The 13,786-nt window shown below is 39.4% G+C and overlaps 1 protein-coding gene across 3 annotated transcripts in view; it reads right to left on the bottom strand.

The window, feature by feature from the left end:
- RANBP3L (RAN binding protein 3 like) overlaps nt 1-13,786 on the bottom strand; it is a 43,726-nt gene that overhangs the window by 16,186 nt on the left and 13,754 nt on the right. For 2 of the 3 annotated variants that reach the window (XM_079783407.1, XM_079783409.1), the window contains exons 2-7: nt 9,442-9,500; nt 8,593-8,632; nt 7,341-7,418; nt 4,114-4,185; nt 3,679-3,806; nt 279-382 (exon numbers count right to left, since the gene is read on the bottom strand). In XM_079783407.1, coding sequence (XP_079639533.1) covers nt 279-382; nt 3,679-3,806; nt 4,114-4,185; nt 7,341-7,418; nt 8,593-8,632; nt 9,442-9,500 — 481 coding nt within the window. The remainder of the gene's footprint in view (nt 1-278; nt 383-3,678; nt 3,807-4,113; nt 4,186-7,340; nt 7,419-8,592; nt 8,633-9,441; nt 9,501-13,786) is intronic. The other variant, XM_079783408.1, reaches the window with a different exon arrangement.

Genomic DNA, 13,786 nt, shown 5'->3' with positions numbered 1-13,786 from the left:
TTTTTATGGTCTAGTATTATTCCATTATATATATAAATATTCCATCATATATATATATATATATATATATATATATATATATATATATATATGATACAATCCAATATTAATGATATTGCAATATTAGAGACATTTTGAAAAGCATTTTAAACTGTGTTCTTTATAAAATCTTCTTTCAAACAGAAATATTGACAATTTCTCTCTATGATGTCAGAAAATTATTTTCCGAAAATGGTTATAACGATAAAAGAAAGCAACAATGAAGAAACAGCACTCACCCTACTGATGCAGCACCCAAAAGAATCTGGTTGGTAGACAGCTGGATTGAAATTCCAGCACATGGCAAATTTTCATTTAGCAAACAGGGCTTCTTCTCAGAAATCTGAATGAAAAGAAATCCATCAAAAAGTTCATTTAAATTGCTTCCTATGGCGGCATCAGACAAGGAAACAATAGTTATAGTTAAATGTATTAAAAATGTACTGTATTCAAGTACTTCCCTGAGCATTATATGTACACTATCTCATTCTCTGTTCACAACAACTTTATACACTTTGTACACTCATTATTTATTACCCACATTTCCCAGATGTGTGAACTAACCTAACGAGTTCAAATAACTTGGCTAGGCTAGGCCTGGACAACCAGGAATGGGGCTGATGTTTGAGCCTGGGTCTGTCTGACACCAGAGACTATACACTTGGTCCTAATATTTCAGAAATCCCACTCCTTTTGTTCCTTTTTTAGCCAAGTGGAGTTAATTCCCATTTCTAGGTTAGTAAATCTAGCTTTCAGGTTTATTTAATCCCTGGAAGCAACTAAGAGCTTCACCATCACCATCATCTAATCAATGTGGGAGGAAACTCCATCTCTTCACTGGGAACATTGGACTGGTAACTTAATCAATTAGTAATGTGCATATGTACATATGTGTTAATGTATAAATGAAGCAGTGGGCACTTTTAGAACTGGAAGGAACCCTAGAAAGATCAGATCTAGTGTCTCCAATGTTTTGTGGACACTTTTCTTCCCCTACCAGAGATGTGGTAGGGAGTTCATGTCTTTAAAGGCAGGTGGGCCTGGCCAGCATGGCTCAATAGTTGAGCTTTGACTTATGAACCATGGTTCGAGTCCCGGTCGGGGTACATGCCCGGGTTGCAGGCTCAATCCCCACTGTGGGGCATGCAGGAGGCAGCCGATCAATGATTCTCTCTCATCACTGATGTTTCTATCTCTCCCTTCCTCTCGGAAATCAATCTATAATAATAAAAGCTTAATATGCTAATTATACCAGATGTCCTCCCAGACGAACTTCTGGACGAAGCCGGGGCTGTGAGGGAAGCCCAGGTCCTGGAAGCCAGAGGGAAGCTGGTGCTGGCAGCTGGGGGAAGGAAGGCCTACTCTTGCACGAATTTCATGCATCGGGCCTCTAGTAAAAATATATTAAAAAATAAATCCCCAGTGTGGGGCATGCTGGAGGTAGCCAATCAACGATTCTCTCTCATCATTGATGTTTCTATCTCTTTCTCCCTCTCCCTTCCTCTCTGAAATAAATAAAAATAAAAAATAAAAATAAAATATTTCCACCAAATAAATAAATAAATAAAATAAAGACAGATGGGGTCTGTTTCTACTTTAATCTTATATGAACCAATAGAAATAATTTTGAGTAGTTCCCCCATTATAACAGAATTTGAGAGATGAGAAATATGTATCAAGAGAATATGCATCATTGGTTAGCAACAATTGAAATATATGTTCATGACTCAGTCACGCAGAGGATTCATCACTCAGCCAAAATCACAGATTTTACTCTTACGTTGCTTAAAATAGTTTTTATTAGGCATATATGGTTTAAATTATGCACAATAAGTGACCACTGATTAATGACAAGATGTATAAAAATTCTTCTGATTTTGACATACAAGTTAATAAGGAACATGAAAATAATGGTTCTATAAAATTCACCTAGAAGTAATTTTCACTAGATCTATAAATTACATCTATTTTGTCAGAATTCTTACATAGATAGCATTTAGCTTTTCTTTAGATGTCCAAAGATCATCATTAAATAGAAAGTGATGGGCATATCCAATTAGGCTTTTCACTAATGAAGAGTAAGTTCTATTCATAACCTTCATGAGTTGTTCAAGAAGAAATGCTTACAAACAATAGCCTGAAAATTTCCCTTATGCTTAATCACTTAGGAAGAAAATGAAAGAAATATATTGTATTTTATTATTTAAATATGCAATTAAGATTTTTAAAAACATGCCGAAAATAAATATTGATCTACTTTTGATATCATAACATGTAATAAAAATCTTAATCTATAATTTATGGATGCTGTTACAAAATCAAATGCAATATAATAACATTTTAGAATTAGTCAACACATTTTTTTCTTATAAACTTTAAAAAAATTAACATGTATCACTTCGTAAATAAATAAAAGCTTTTAAGTAATATGTGATTATTATTAGAAATGGAAACTTTTAATAATATACTGATTTAAAATTTAAAACATGTGTTACTTAAAAATCACATCATAAACATGCATAAATAATAAAATGTTTTTTTAACTTACAATGGGTCTCATGAAATCATATTTTACCACAAAAAAAAAGATTTAGAAATATAAAAATGTTGGCAAATGTTGACTAAGTTCAACTCCCTCACTTCACTAATAGAAAGAAAAGGTTGGGTGCTTTTTTCCAAGAATGCAAACATACATAGTAGCCGAGGTAGGATTACTACCAACTTGATTTCTTTTCATTGAATTGATGAAGTCACTGGTATTTTTTAACACTCCATGTGTTGCTATCCTTATGCTCAGTAAGGAAAAACAAAAAAAATGAGGTGGACCAACCCTTAATAGTTTAGCTGGAAATAAATGACTGATGGAATTAACTCTTAAATTCCAACTAACTGATGTTGTGTCTCATTCCTCTGAAGTGCCCGCTTGTGGAGGAAACAGCTAGAACTATAGCAAGACGATATCCCAAACCCATATCTACATGGCTTGAGCAAAATGAGTATGTCCTTTAAAAGGTCCACAAAGCCTGATTCAGCCACCCACAGCAGTCCTTAGCCCACAAGCGCACTTCCTAGGAAAACAACGCATCACAACGGAAGAGAGAATTCTTATCATCTCCAGAGGCTTCCCAACCCCTCCCAGTTACACTGTGCAGGTAGTTCTCTGCTCCTGTTATCCATGAAAAGGGGTCTGAGTGGATCCCTGGTGTGACCTAAACCAGCAAAGCCACGCTAGGATGTCAAGCCATTGGAGATGCAGAAATCCCTGTCCTACGTTGGACTTCTGACTCCCAGGCCCTGGCACCTCATTGCGTTCCCTCTTCTCACATGGGATCAGGGCTCTGGAACAAGACCACAAGGTTTCTGTCCTGTAGGACTCAGTGTTGCAGCTTCGGAGAGACCACAAAACGTGTTCTTGGGAACAGCTCTCCAGCTTAAGAGGGCATGTGGAATAAGGTCACTGAGGGCTCTTTGCTATCTAGTCCAGCTGTCCTCCAGCTGTGCAGCTGATTCCGCAACAGCAGAAAGCTCAGACGACCCCTAATGACTCCTAATGCTCATGACTGGTGTGGGGCCCACAGCAACCTACTAATGGACAGATGAGGGACTGAGGTCAGTCCTACCATGGCAGAGTTTTCTTACCTTATTTTTTGTTTTTTCTTTAGTCTTGCAGTGTTCCAATGCATTGTGTCTTACTTTTTCACGCCTTTGAGCTCGAGGTGGCTGCAAAATAGCAGGTCTTAGAACATGTTCAGAACGTTTCAAAGGACCTTCATGGAACAGAATTAAAGAGTCAATATATCTTAAGTGAAATACTTCTTTCTCCATATTTTTTTGACTAGTTTAATGATTATGATTATTCACAGTCAAAATAGCCAGTGAATTGCTTACTACGTATTTCCAGCCAAGATTTTACCCAATAAGTATTTATTTTGGCCATGGGACTGGGCTTATCAAATACCTTCTTTCATGTTTTGTCACTCAGTCTTACCTCCATCCCCACCAACACACATGCAGATTAAAATACAGATGGTAAAATGTAATTTCTGAGGTTTTCATAATAGAGAAACTACATACTTTGTTCTGCACTGTTCATGCCAACATTCCTTTGCACAAGAGTTGGTGTCATAAAAACATTGTTTTTCTTCACTGTAAGAAAAAAAATATTTAGAAAAATTTAAGTCTAGGAGAGTGGGTCCGTTTATGATTCGGGTTCTAACAGTCTCACATGGAACTCACCAGTAGATGTCAGTGTCCGCACTACTAGAGTAGGAGGCAGTGCACAGGAGAGCGCTGACTGCTAAAAATGCGCGGTGGCAGGATGAGTTTTGCTACATAGTTCTGTTTCCTCTCATAAATGTAAGTGAAAATGAGGTCATTAACAGAATGGGCCGTCTTTAGAATCATGAAATGGAATACTGAGGCAAATTCTACAGATTATAAAATCTAAATTGATAATGAACCCTTATAGAATGTTTAAAAATGGTTAGCAAATTCTGTCCCTCTCCCTACTCTAATAACACCTGAAGACAGAAGTTAAACCATTGTGATACATTATTTTCCTGGGAAGGGCACCTGTGGGCTAAGACTGTGGTGGTGGCTGCAAGCACAGAATTACTATACATTTATTTCAAAGTGACCACCTCCTGGTTACAGAAACAGAAGCCTGGGAGCATTTGAGTAACGGACATGAGAAAAGAATAAGAATTGCTTTTCAAAGTATTATAGCCTGCTACAAATTTGGGGGTAGAACTGCTTCTATAATTCAAAATTCAACTAAATGGTATTTATTATCTTCATTCTTGAAAAGCAACAATGAATTGACCATATAAAATTATGCAATTTTTCTCTGTTGTAATACCACCAATATTCTGTACTACATACAAAGGAATGGTGCTTACTGATATGAAGGTTTCTTTATTCATTCTTTCCTTTTTTGTGTATCTGACTTCTTTGGTCTGATTAAAATAAGGAAAATTAAAGCAGTTATCTCGATAACTCAAAGCCATCCCTTTGCTTTATGCACAAACACAGTAAACAAATCCGCTGGGATTAGGACCCCGTTCCTCTTAATGTCTGTAACGTGTCAGTGAGGCTTAGAGGGGCCTACTGAGCTAGAAGCATCTCTTCTGTATCTGAAAGGTATCTGACATACTGTTGCTCAGTCATGCTTGGAATTCTTAGTAAGAATATAAATTCACTAATTTGAATATGTGGTGGTTCCCAGGTACATGAGGATCAGTGAAAAGAAAGTGAATAGTTTGTGGGGGTTTTTTATTTCTAGTGGCAAGATTAACTTGGAAAAGACAGTTGGTTGTTCAGTAGAAACAAAAACACCCAAGAATATAAATCATAATTTTAATGTAGAAAATATTCCAACCATTTCAAATCTTTAATTAAAATAAAATAGTTTTTATAATGCTTAGCAAAGCATTATAAATTTCAAATAAAAGGGAAGTAATGTTTTAATTAATGAAAAGTACAAAAGGATTAATATTCTAAACTTTAAAATATAAAGCTAAAGCTTAACTTTAGAATAAGAATCTAAAGTACAGTTGTATATTTTGTATATACAACTATATGTATTATAAACCATGTACATGGACAATAATAAGTAAAATAAAGCAAGTTCTTTTATAGGGCTGCCTTATACAGTATATTGCTATCATAAACATGAAATCCTAAAATAATTATCAAGTTCAAACTTTCTTCCAAAAATAAACAGATGTATTGTCTGGATCTGTAAAGTTCTTAAGGTATTCTTCTGTTCATACTTTGTTAAGACCTCTACTATGTTTGCCACTAAAATGTCAGGATTTTATAGCAACTGAAAAAGATTATCATTAATGAGAATGGATTTGGGAAGGTCAGAGTGACAGGCTCAAGGTTCTAGAAGCTCTTTGAGTGCTCACCATGTTTAACACATTGCGGACTAGTAGTTTTATTGCTAGCTTTACCCAGTGGCCAGATAAGTTTCTATTGAATGAGTATAAAAAACGTTTTACATAAATGTTAAAGGCACACTTTAAAATTAAATACCCATTGCATTTTGAAGTTATTTATTACATGCTCTTACAAGCTAATATCTTTTTAAAGTATGATACTTTGTAAAACACTGTGTAATATGAAGTGGAGAATTCTCGTGATCCATCCACAATGTGTTAAGATACTCTATCAGGCATGAAAATGATCTCAAGGAACTTAGAGTGGCGGAGACAGATATAGCATAAAGAGCTGTATGACAAGGCGGAGAGCAATGCAATCAACTCTCAAAGGAATCACCGGAGTGCTTTGAGTGTAGAAGAGAGGCAAACTAACTCACTGATTATTCAGAATACAGTACTATATAATGATGTTCTTAGAACAAAATGTCTTTTTAAAAGGTGGACATCTATTTACTTAAGTAGGTGGTTACTTATGAGAAAACTAGAGGCCCAGCGCACACGAAATCGTGCACAGTTAAGGTCCCTAGGCCTAGCCTGGCCTCCGTCGCTGGCCTCTGCCGCCCTGTGACACTAAGTGAAGTTCCCTACTCCAGGATGCTCCGCAATGCTCGCAGCCCCTCCACTGCTCCACGAGGCTCCCCCCACCCCGCCACTGCTCTGTGAAACTTCCCTCACCCCACGACTGCTCCGTGAGGCTCCCCCCGCCCCATGACTGCTCCACGAAGCTTGCTGCTGCCCCGCGAAGCTCGCCACTGGATGATTGCAAAACTCCCCCTGCCCCACGACTGCTCCGTGAAACTCGCTACCACCTGGTGACTGCTCTGCTAAGCTCGCTGCTGCCCCATGAAGCAGCCTGCCATCGCCGCCACCACTCAACAGTCCCCAGCCCCGCCCACTGCCACACACCCCCTTCATGGTGAGCAGCTCAGGGCTGGGGCGGGGTGGGGGGGGGACCGAGAGGTGCTCCATGCACTTCATGGTGACCGGTCGTCTGTTCGGTCATGACAGCACCTGGATCTTTATATATTAGGATGGCTGTTTTCCCTACAAAACTAATACATACTTAATGCAGAAACTTTGTAAACATAGCAAAATACACCAAATCACTCATAATCCCATTAGCTGAAATAACCATTTCTAACATTGTGGCTTATGTCCTTTCAGTCTTTTTTCAATGTTGACCAATTGAATGTACTCACTGTATGGTTTTATGAAAACAATCTGCTGTTTTTATATAACCATATATTATAAGCACTATCCAGTGGGTAGACATTTAAAAATTATCCACTTGAAAAGTTTCTTAGAAATTTTATACTCAGAGTAAACATAACAGAAACTCACAGTCTACACTATACCTACCTCCTTGGGACTCGGAATCTGTAGTTTCCAAAGAAAAAGGTGAAGACCGTATGCGCTTTCTTGAAAAGCCATTACATTCTGCAAGAAATTCAATGTGAAGGGTAAAATTGCTTGCAATAACAAATTATCCTCAACCGATGATATGGGGGACAAATAGAATTTTCTTTTGTCTATACAAATTATCATTGGATAACATGTTAACTCATGAAGCACAATTTTAAATATTGGGGTTAATAGCTTGGGGATTAGGAACTGATAGTCATATCATCAGTTGTGAAACTATCAGACACAAGTAGTTTCAGCAAGAAATTGTATATGAATTCTGAGATTGTATTGAGAATGTTTTTGGTACATTGAAACAAAGGCAGTAGAGAATCATGGGATTTTAGAGTTGCTAACATCACTGATTTCAGGGACCCTCACGTCATCTCTCAAAACAACAGCTAGTCTACTTTCTTGTTTGTTTCTTTGTTTTTAATTTTACTTTAATTTGAAAATATTTTTACAGAAAAGTTGTAAAAATAGTACAAAGTATTCTCATATGCCCTTCAACCAGATTCAGCAATTGTTAACATTTTGCCTCATTTGATTTATCATTCTCGATTTACATACATATTTTGCTGAATCACTTCAGATTAAACTATGTGTTTTATGTTCCTTACACCTAAATATTTCAATGTTCATTACCTAAGAATAAGAAAATCTCTCATATTATCCCAGTATGATGATCAACTTCAAGAAATTTAACATAACATACAATATTCTTAACTAACCCACCAACCATAATTTTGTCCATTGATTAATAATGTCCTTTATAACATTTTCCATCCAATCCAGGATGCAGCCCAGAATTATATATAGCATTTGATTGTCACAAGTCTTTTGTCTCCTTTAATCTGGATTTTCTTCTCAGGCTTTCTTTGTTTTGAAGAATTTAGTCCTCATGTTTTAATAAAATATTTTTTCATTATGAGTTTTTAATGCAGTTTGAACTACATTTTCCTGTTGAATTCTTTTTAAATTAAATTTATTGGGATAGCATCAGTTAATAACATTATATAAATTTCCAGCGTGCAATTTTATACTACGACATCTGTATACCCTATTCTGTGTGAGCACATAACACTTTCATGTTTAAACACAAGAAAAACCATCAAGTTTTACGTAGTCTGTGCCACATGCCAAAATGCTTGTGCCTGCTTATGTTCTTTGTCTAAAGGTTGATTTTGAAATACAAGATTTAAATCGTTACCAGGTTCTGCTGCTTCGTGCAGGGTTTCTTCCGCAGGTCTCTGGAAGGAAACGAAGCTGCCAGTGAGTTTTCACACCAGACTTCCACCCTGTCGCTTTCTAAGAGAATTCTCCACAGCCAGGTCTCTTCAGCGAGGCCAGGACACAGCTGCTCACCGTGACTCACCAGCATGCATTCAAGAACAAGCCAAGTCTGGCAGAGCGGGTCCACATTCCAGTGACTGCAGAACCCTGTGGGAGCTTCTGAAACTCCGACCCAGGATTCTGAGTGGCTGACCTGGGCTGGGGCCCATGAATCTGGTTTTTCAACTATAGCTTGGGGGTTAAGATTTCTTTAGTTAGTTAACTTTGGGGGTAGTGATGTACATTACCTGTGTAAGCAAGAATGAATAACAAGGAAATACTAATTAAGATAAAGTGAGAATGCTACTAGTAATCTTATTGTTTGTCTTTTGAAGCAAGTATGATGCTGATAAAAAAAAAAAGACAGGGTCCTTCAGACCCCTTTTTAAGTCAAATATCGCAGTTTACAACTTATTTAATACTCAGTGTTAGGCTGGATTGGAGGAGCCTTAGTCCTTCTGATCTCTTTCAGTCCCTCCCACCCAAGTCACTCCAAAAAAAGTGTAATTTAGGGGAAATTCAAGACAAGGTCACTGGCTTCCCATTTCAGCTAAATTGCTGTCGGTAAATCCCTACTATATCAATATTCCGGAGGCGCTGCTCTGCTAAGTGAAGAATAAGAAAATAAGCTTATTCAGCAGGGCTATCACTTAGTGTAGCTAGCTTATTTCAATACAATTTTCTTTGTCAAAGTAAAAATTAAACAAAAAAAGTCACTTGATCTTACCTTAAAAGCTTGCTCTCTCTTTTCAAAAACAAATATTGGTTGAGCAATGACAGATTTTTCTGTAAAATAAAAAGAACAGGAAAGAAATAAAACCATATTCTGACATTTCTAATACCAACTAAAAATATTTGAAGATTTTGCTTATTTATTTGTAATTTTTTTCTGCCTTTGGGTAAAATCCAAACTATTTTACATAGATGCTATAAATGAAATATTTACAAATAATTTTAATAGTTAATTACAGAAATAAATACTTGGGGGAAAGTGATAGTAAATATATTTCCACAAATAGAGTGATCATGCCATTAAAAGAACATGTGTTAAGGGTTTAAGAAAAACAAAATATAATTCCCTGCCTTCAGAATCCCACCAAGATAGAGTGATTAACATCTATATTTTTAGAATAAAAAGTTTCAAGGGGTGAAAAATCTCATTTGATAATAGTACTCCTACTTGGATCAGATCTGAAGGTATAAATGTACTGCATTCCAGCTTTAAAAATGATCTAGAAATATTCCATATTTCCTTGACTGGAGTAGTCATATACTAAGAAATGTTTTCAATATTTAGACTAAGAATCAGGGTTAGTGTTATAAAGTAGCTACAGTTTGTCCTAGCCATACCAACCTTACTAATCCTATCTAATAAAGGAGTAATATGCAAATTAACCATCACTCCACTACACCCACAAGTCACGCCCACTAGCCAATCAGGAGCGAGTATGCAAAATAACCCAACCAAGATGGCTGCAGCCACTGAGTGAGCAGGAGGCTTGGGTTTCCCCGGCGATGGAGGAAGCCAAGCTTTCCGCACACCCTGGCCAAAGTTTCAATTATAGAAGATAAATAAACCCCAACAGAAATGGCGGCAGCCACGGAGCTGGAGAGAGCAGGAGGCTAGGGTTGCCCTGGTGATGGAGGAAGCCAAGCTTCTGCAGCCCTGGCCTGCTTTGGCCTCCGCTTAAGGCTACAAAGTTTCAATTATAGAAGATAAATAAATCCCAACAGAAATGGCTGCTGCCATGGAGCGAGCAGAAGGCTTGGCTCCGCTCCAGGCTACAAAGTTTTAATGGTAGAAGATAAATAAATCCCAGATACCAGGGCCTCCACTTGGGTCACCGGGGGGCATGGCCGGCCTGCAAACCACCACAGGCCCAGGCCACCCCATGCCCCAAGGGAACCCCCACCCTGATCCAGGACACCCTTCAGGGCAAACCAGCTGGCCCCCACCTGTGCACCAGGCCTCTATCCTATCTAATGCAAATTGACCATCACTCCAACACAAGATGGCTGCCCCCATGTGGTCAAAGATCCTGCCCCCATGTGGACACAAGATGGCCACCACAAGATGGCCATCAGGGGAGGGCAGTTGGGAGGGACCAGGCCTGTAAGGGAGGGCAGTTGTGGGCGATCAGGCCAGCAGGGGAGGGCAGTTGGGAGGGACCAGGCCGGCAGAGGAGGGAAGTTGGGGGCAAACAGGCTGGCAGGGGAGCAGTTAGACATCAATCAGGCTGGCAGGGGAGTGGTTAGGGGGTGATCAGGCTGGCAGGCAGAAGCAGTTAGGGGCAATCAGGAAGGCAGGCAGGCAAGCAGTTGGGAGCCAGCAGTCCTGCATTGTGAGAGGGATGTCCGGCTGCCCATTTAGGCCTGATCGGGATAGGGTCTAAATGGGCAGTCGGACATCCCTCGAGGGGTCCCAGATTGGAGAGGGTGCAGGCTGGGCTGAGGGACACTGCCCCCCCCCCCCCATCCTGTGCATGAATTTCGTGCACCGGGCCTCTAGTCTTTTATAATTTCCTATCTTAGGTAGGACAATGGAGAGAAACTCATTGACTCTAGGGTATAAATGGGTGATCACAGCTTTAAATATCAGCACTCCAGAATTCTCAGGGCAAATTACATGGTTCTTAAGAGCTTGGGCTCTGGAATTAGGTGGGCATGTGTTCAAATACAAGTTTCACCACTAGCTGGCTTTAGGAAACGAAATATGTACCTGTTTCCTCATCTGAAAAAAGAAAGATTATGACAGTACTTACCTTACAGAGTATATGTGAAGATTAAATGGATTTTTAGATCTAATTATAAGATTTTAATAAAACAAACAAAAAAGCCTCAAAAAAGAAGAGTAAATATGTGGCATGCCACCCACCCCCATTTCAACGCTCATAACCGACATGGCTAACTGATGACACACTTTCTTGCGGAGCCCACATATGAGCTCAGACCTGTGCTCACGATAGGCTTCCAGAAGCCATGACCAACATTCCGTGCTGCCATACAGGCTGAGGTCACCTGGCATCCCTAGGCTGCATAAATAACCTCTAGCCGAGGCATTTCAAGGAACTACCACACCTTTTAGATGCCAGAAAAAGGTTCTCCAGTTCCCCACAATGTTATCCATGAGAGAGTGTCATAAACTCCGCCAGACTACCCTTTGCTGAGCTCCGGGGGCCACGTGAAGCTGGATACCTTCGTTCAGCCCAATGACGTACACTACTTACTCCTTCTGCAAGTGCTACTGCCCTGTCCGCCCTGGGAGCCAAGTGAGCCCCAGCACAAAACATTCAGTAGCACACCGGCAATCCCATCCACATTGGACTATAGCTCAAGTCTTCGTTCTTTCTCAAACGAGCTCCTTTCCAGCAATTACTTTAGATGTAAGAACGGAGCTCACTAGTGACTTTGAAAGGAAACTGTCTTTGTGAATGTACAGGGGAATACTTATGAATCCCAGCAATGAATGGGTCTTTTCTCAACTGGACTTGGATAGTCATTCTTAAAATAGCATGACTTGGCCTCAGCCAAGACAAACTACATGACTTTCCTTCTATCAAAACATTCAGCTAAACACGGGTAAAAGCGATCTTTAATGGCAGCATTAAGGAGGAAATCCCAAAGGGTTACTTGCAGCTTGGAAGGCATATGGTAAAGTAAGAAGGCCCCTTTTATTCATTAATTCAACAAATATTTATTGCACATCTTTTCTGTGTGCTAGCCACTGTGTTAGGACCCAGGCACACATTGTCTGATTGAAGGTACATTAGCCTCAGGCAGCCGCCAGCTCTGCCTGACACAGCCCAGCACATTAGTTAGAAAGCAGATAATGTCCTACCCTCCACTTCCATTTACAGTTTCTCCCTCTCTCCCAAGCATTTCTCTGGCCTCCAAGACAAAGACAAAGTAAGCATTGATCAAGCCCTTGGGTTCACACCAGTTTTCACACCTGACCCAGTAGGAAAAACCTATATAATAAAAGGCTAATATGCAAATTGTCCCCTCGGGAGTTTGACCAACCAGGAGTTTGAATGCTCGCTATGATGTGTGCTGACCACCAGGGGGCAGCACAGAATGAAGGCAGGCCCCGGACAGCTGGCAGCTGGGGGAAGGAAGGTCCTGATCAGCCCTGATTGCTAGCCAGGCTTAGGGACCCTACCCATGCACTGGGCCCCTGGTTTGAAAATAAAAGCAAAGTCCTTGAAATTATATTTTTTAAATTGTATCCTTTATTATTTATAATGTATTTATTATTCAAGCCATTTATCTAACAAACATGTAGTGACGGATGACTGTGTATGAGATCGTTTGCAAGGTGAGAGAGAGGACAGCGGTACAAGAGGAGGCTGAAGACCAGGTTGGAGCTCTGGGAAGCCTGGTAGGCTGAGCCAGGAGTTCTGTTTTCATTCAAAGAAAAAATGGGAGGCCAGTAAGAGATTTACGCTGTGGAGTGACTCACTGGGATATGCATTTGTTTTTTTAAGATCACTCTGCCTGCTGTGTGGAAAGGGGGCTGGCGGGGGAAGGACCGAGAGAGAGGAAATAATTAAGAGGCTAGGCTAAATTCCAGGAGAGAGCTGGCTAGTTGCTCTTTGCTTCTTTGATCATCTTGCATCTATGATGTTTTGAGGCAAATGGAATAATTAAAAGTTTAAAATACAGTCTTCTGTTAAAAGGAATGAAGATGAGAGAATGGGGAGGAGAAACTTAAAAACTTAAGGATTAATTTTGATGTTTTGCCTGTTTTAAGGTTCATGTAACATTTAATGAATCCCAATATTCATGGTTGTTTTCTAAACTACTCATTACAAGAAGAAAAATGTTCATTCATCCCTCAAATATATTTAAGTACCTGTTATATACAAGAAAGGACACAGTGTACTATTGGTATAAGTCAACCTCAGTTCACCTGTCATTCTGCTCCACAATGGAAGCATGCAGTGGGCTAAGGGCTTTTACCCATCATTGTGTCTACTTTAATTAATCACTTTGTGGGTTAAATATGCTTTCTACCGTATTTACAGATGCTTACTTATAGGTGGGGAAATGAAGGCTCTAATAGACTTGCTCAA

This window comes from Cnephaeus nilssonii (assembly GCF_951640355.1).
Source record: "Cnephaeus nilssonii genome assembly, chromosome: 2".
In the NCBI taxonomy this organism is placed as follows: Eukaryota; Metazoa; Chordata; class Mammalia; order Chiroptera; family Vespertilionidae; genus Cnephaeus; species Cnephaeus nilssonii.
The sequence above is the reverse complement of the archived record's forward strand: the minus strand, read 5'-3'. Positions and strand labels throughout refer to the sequence as shown.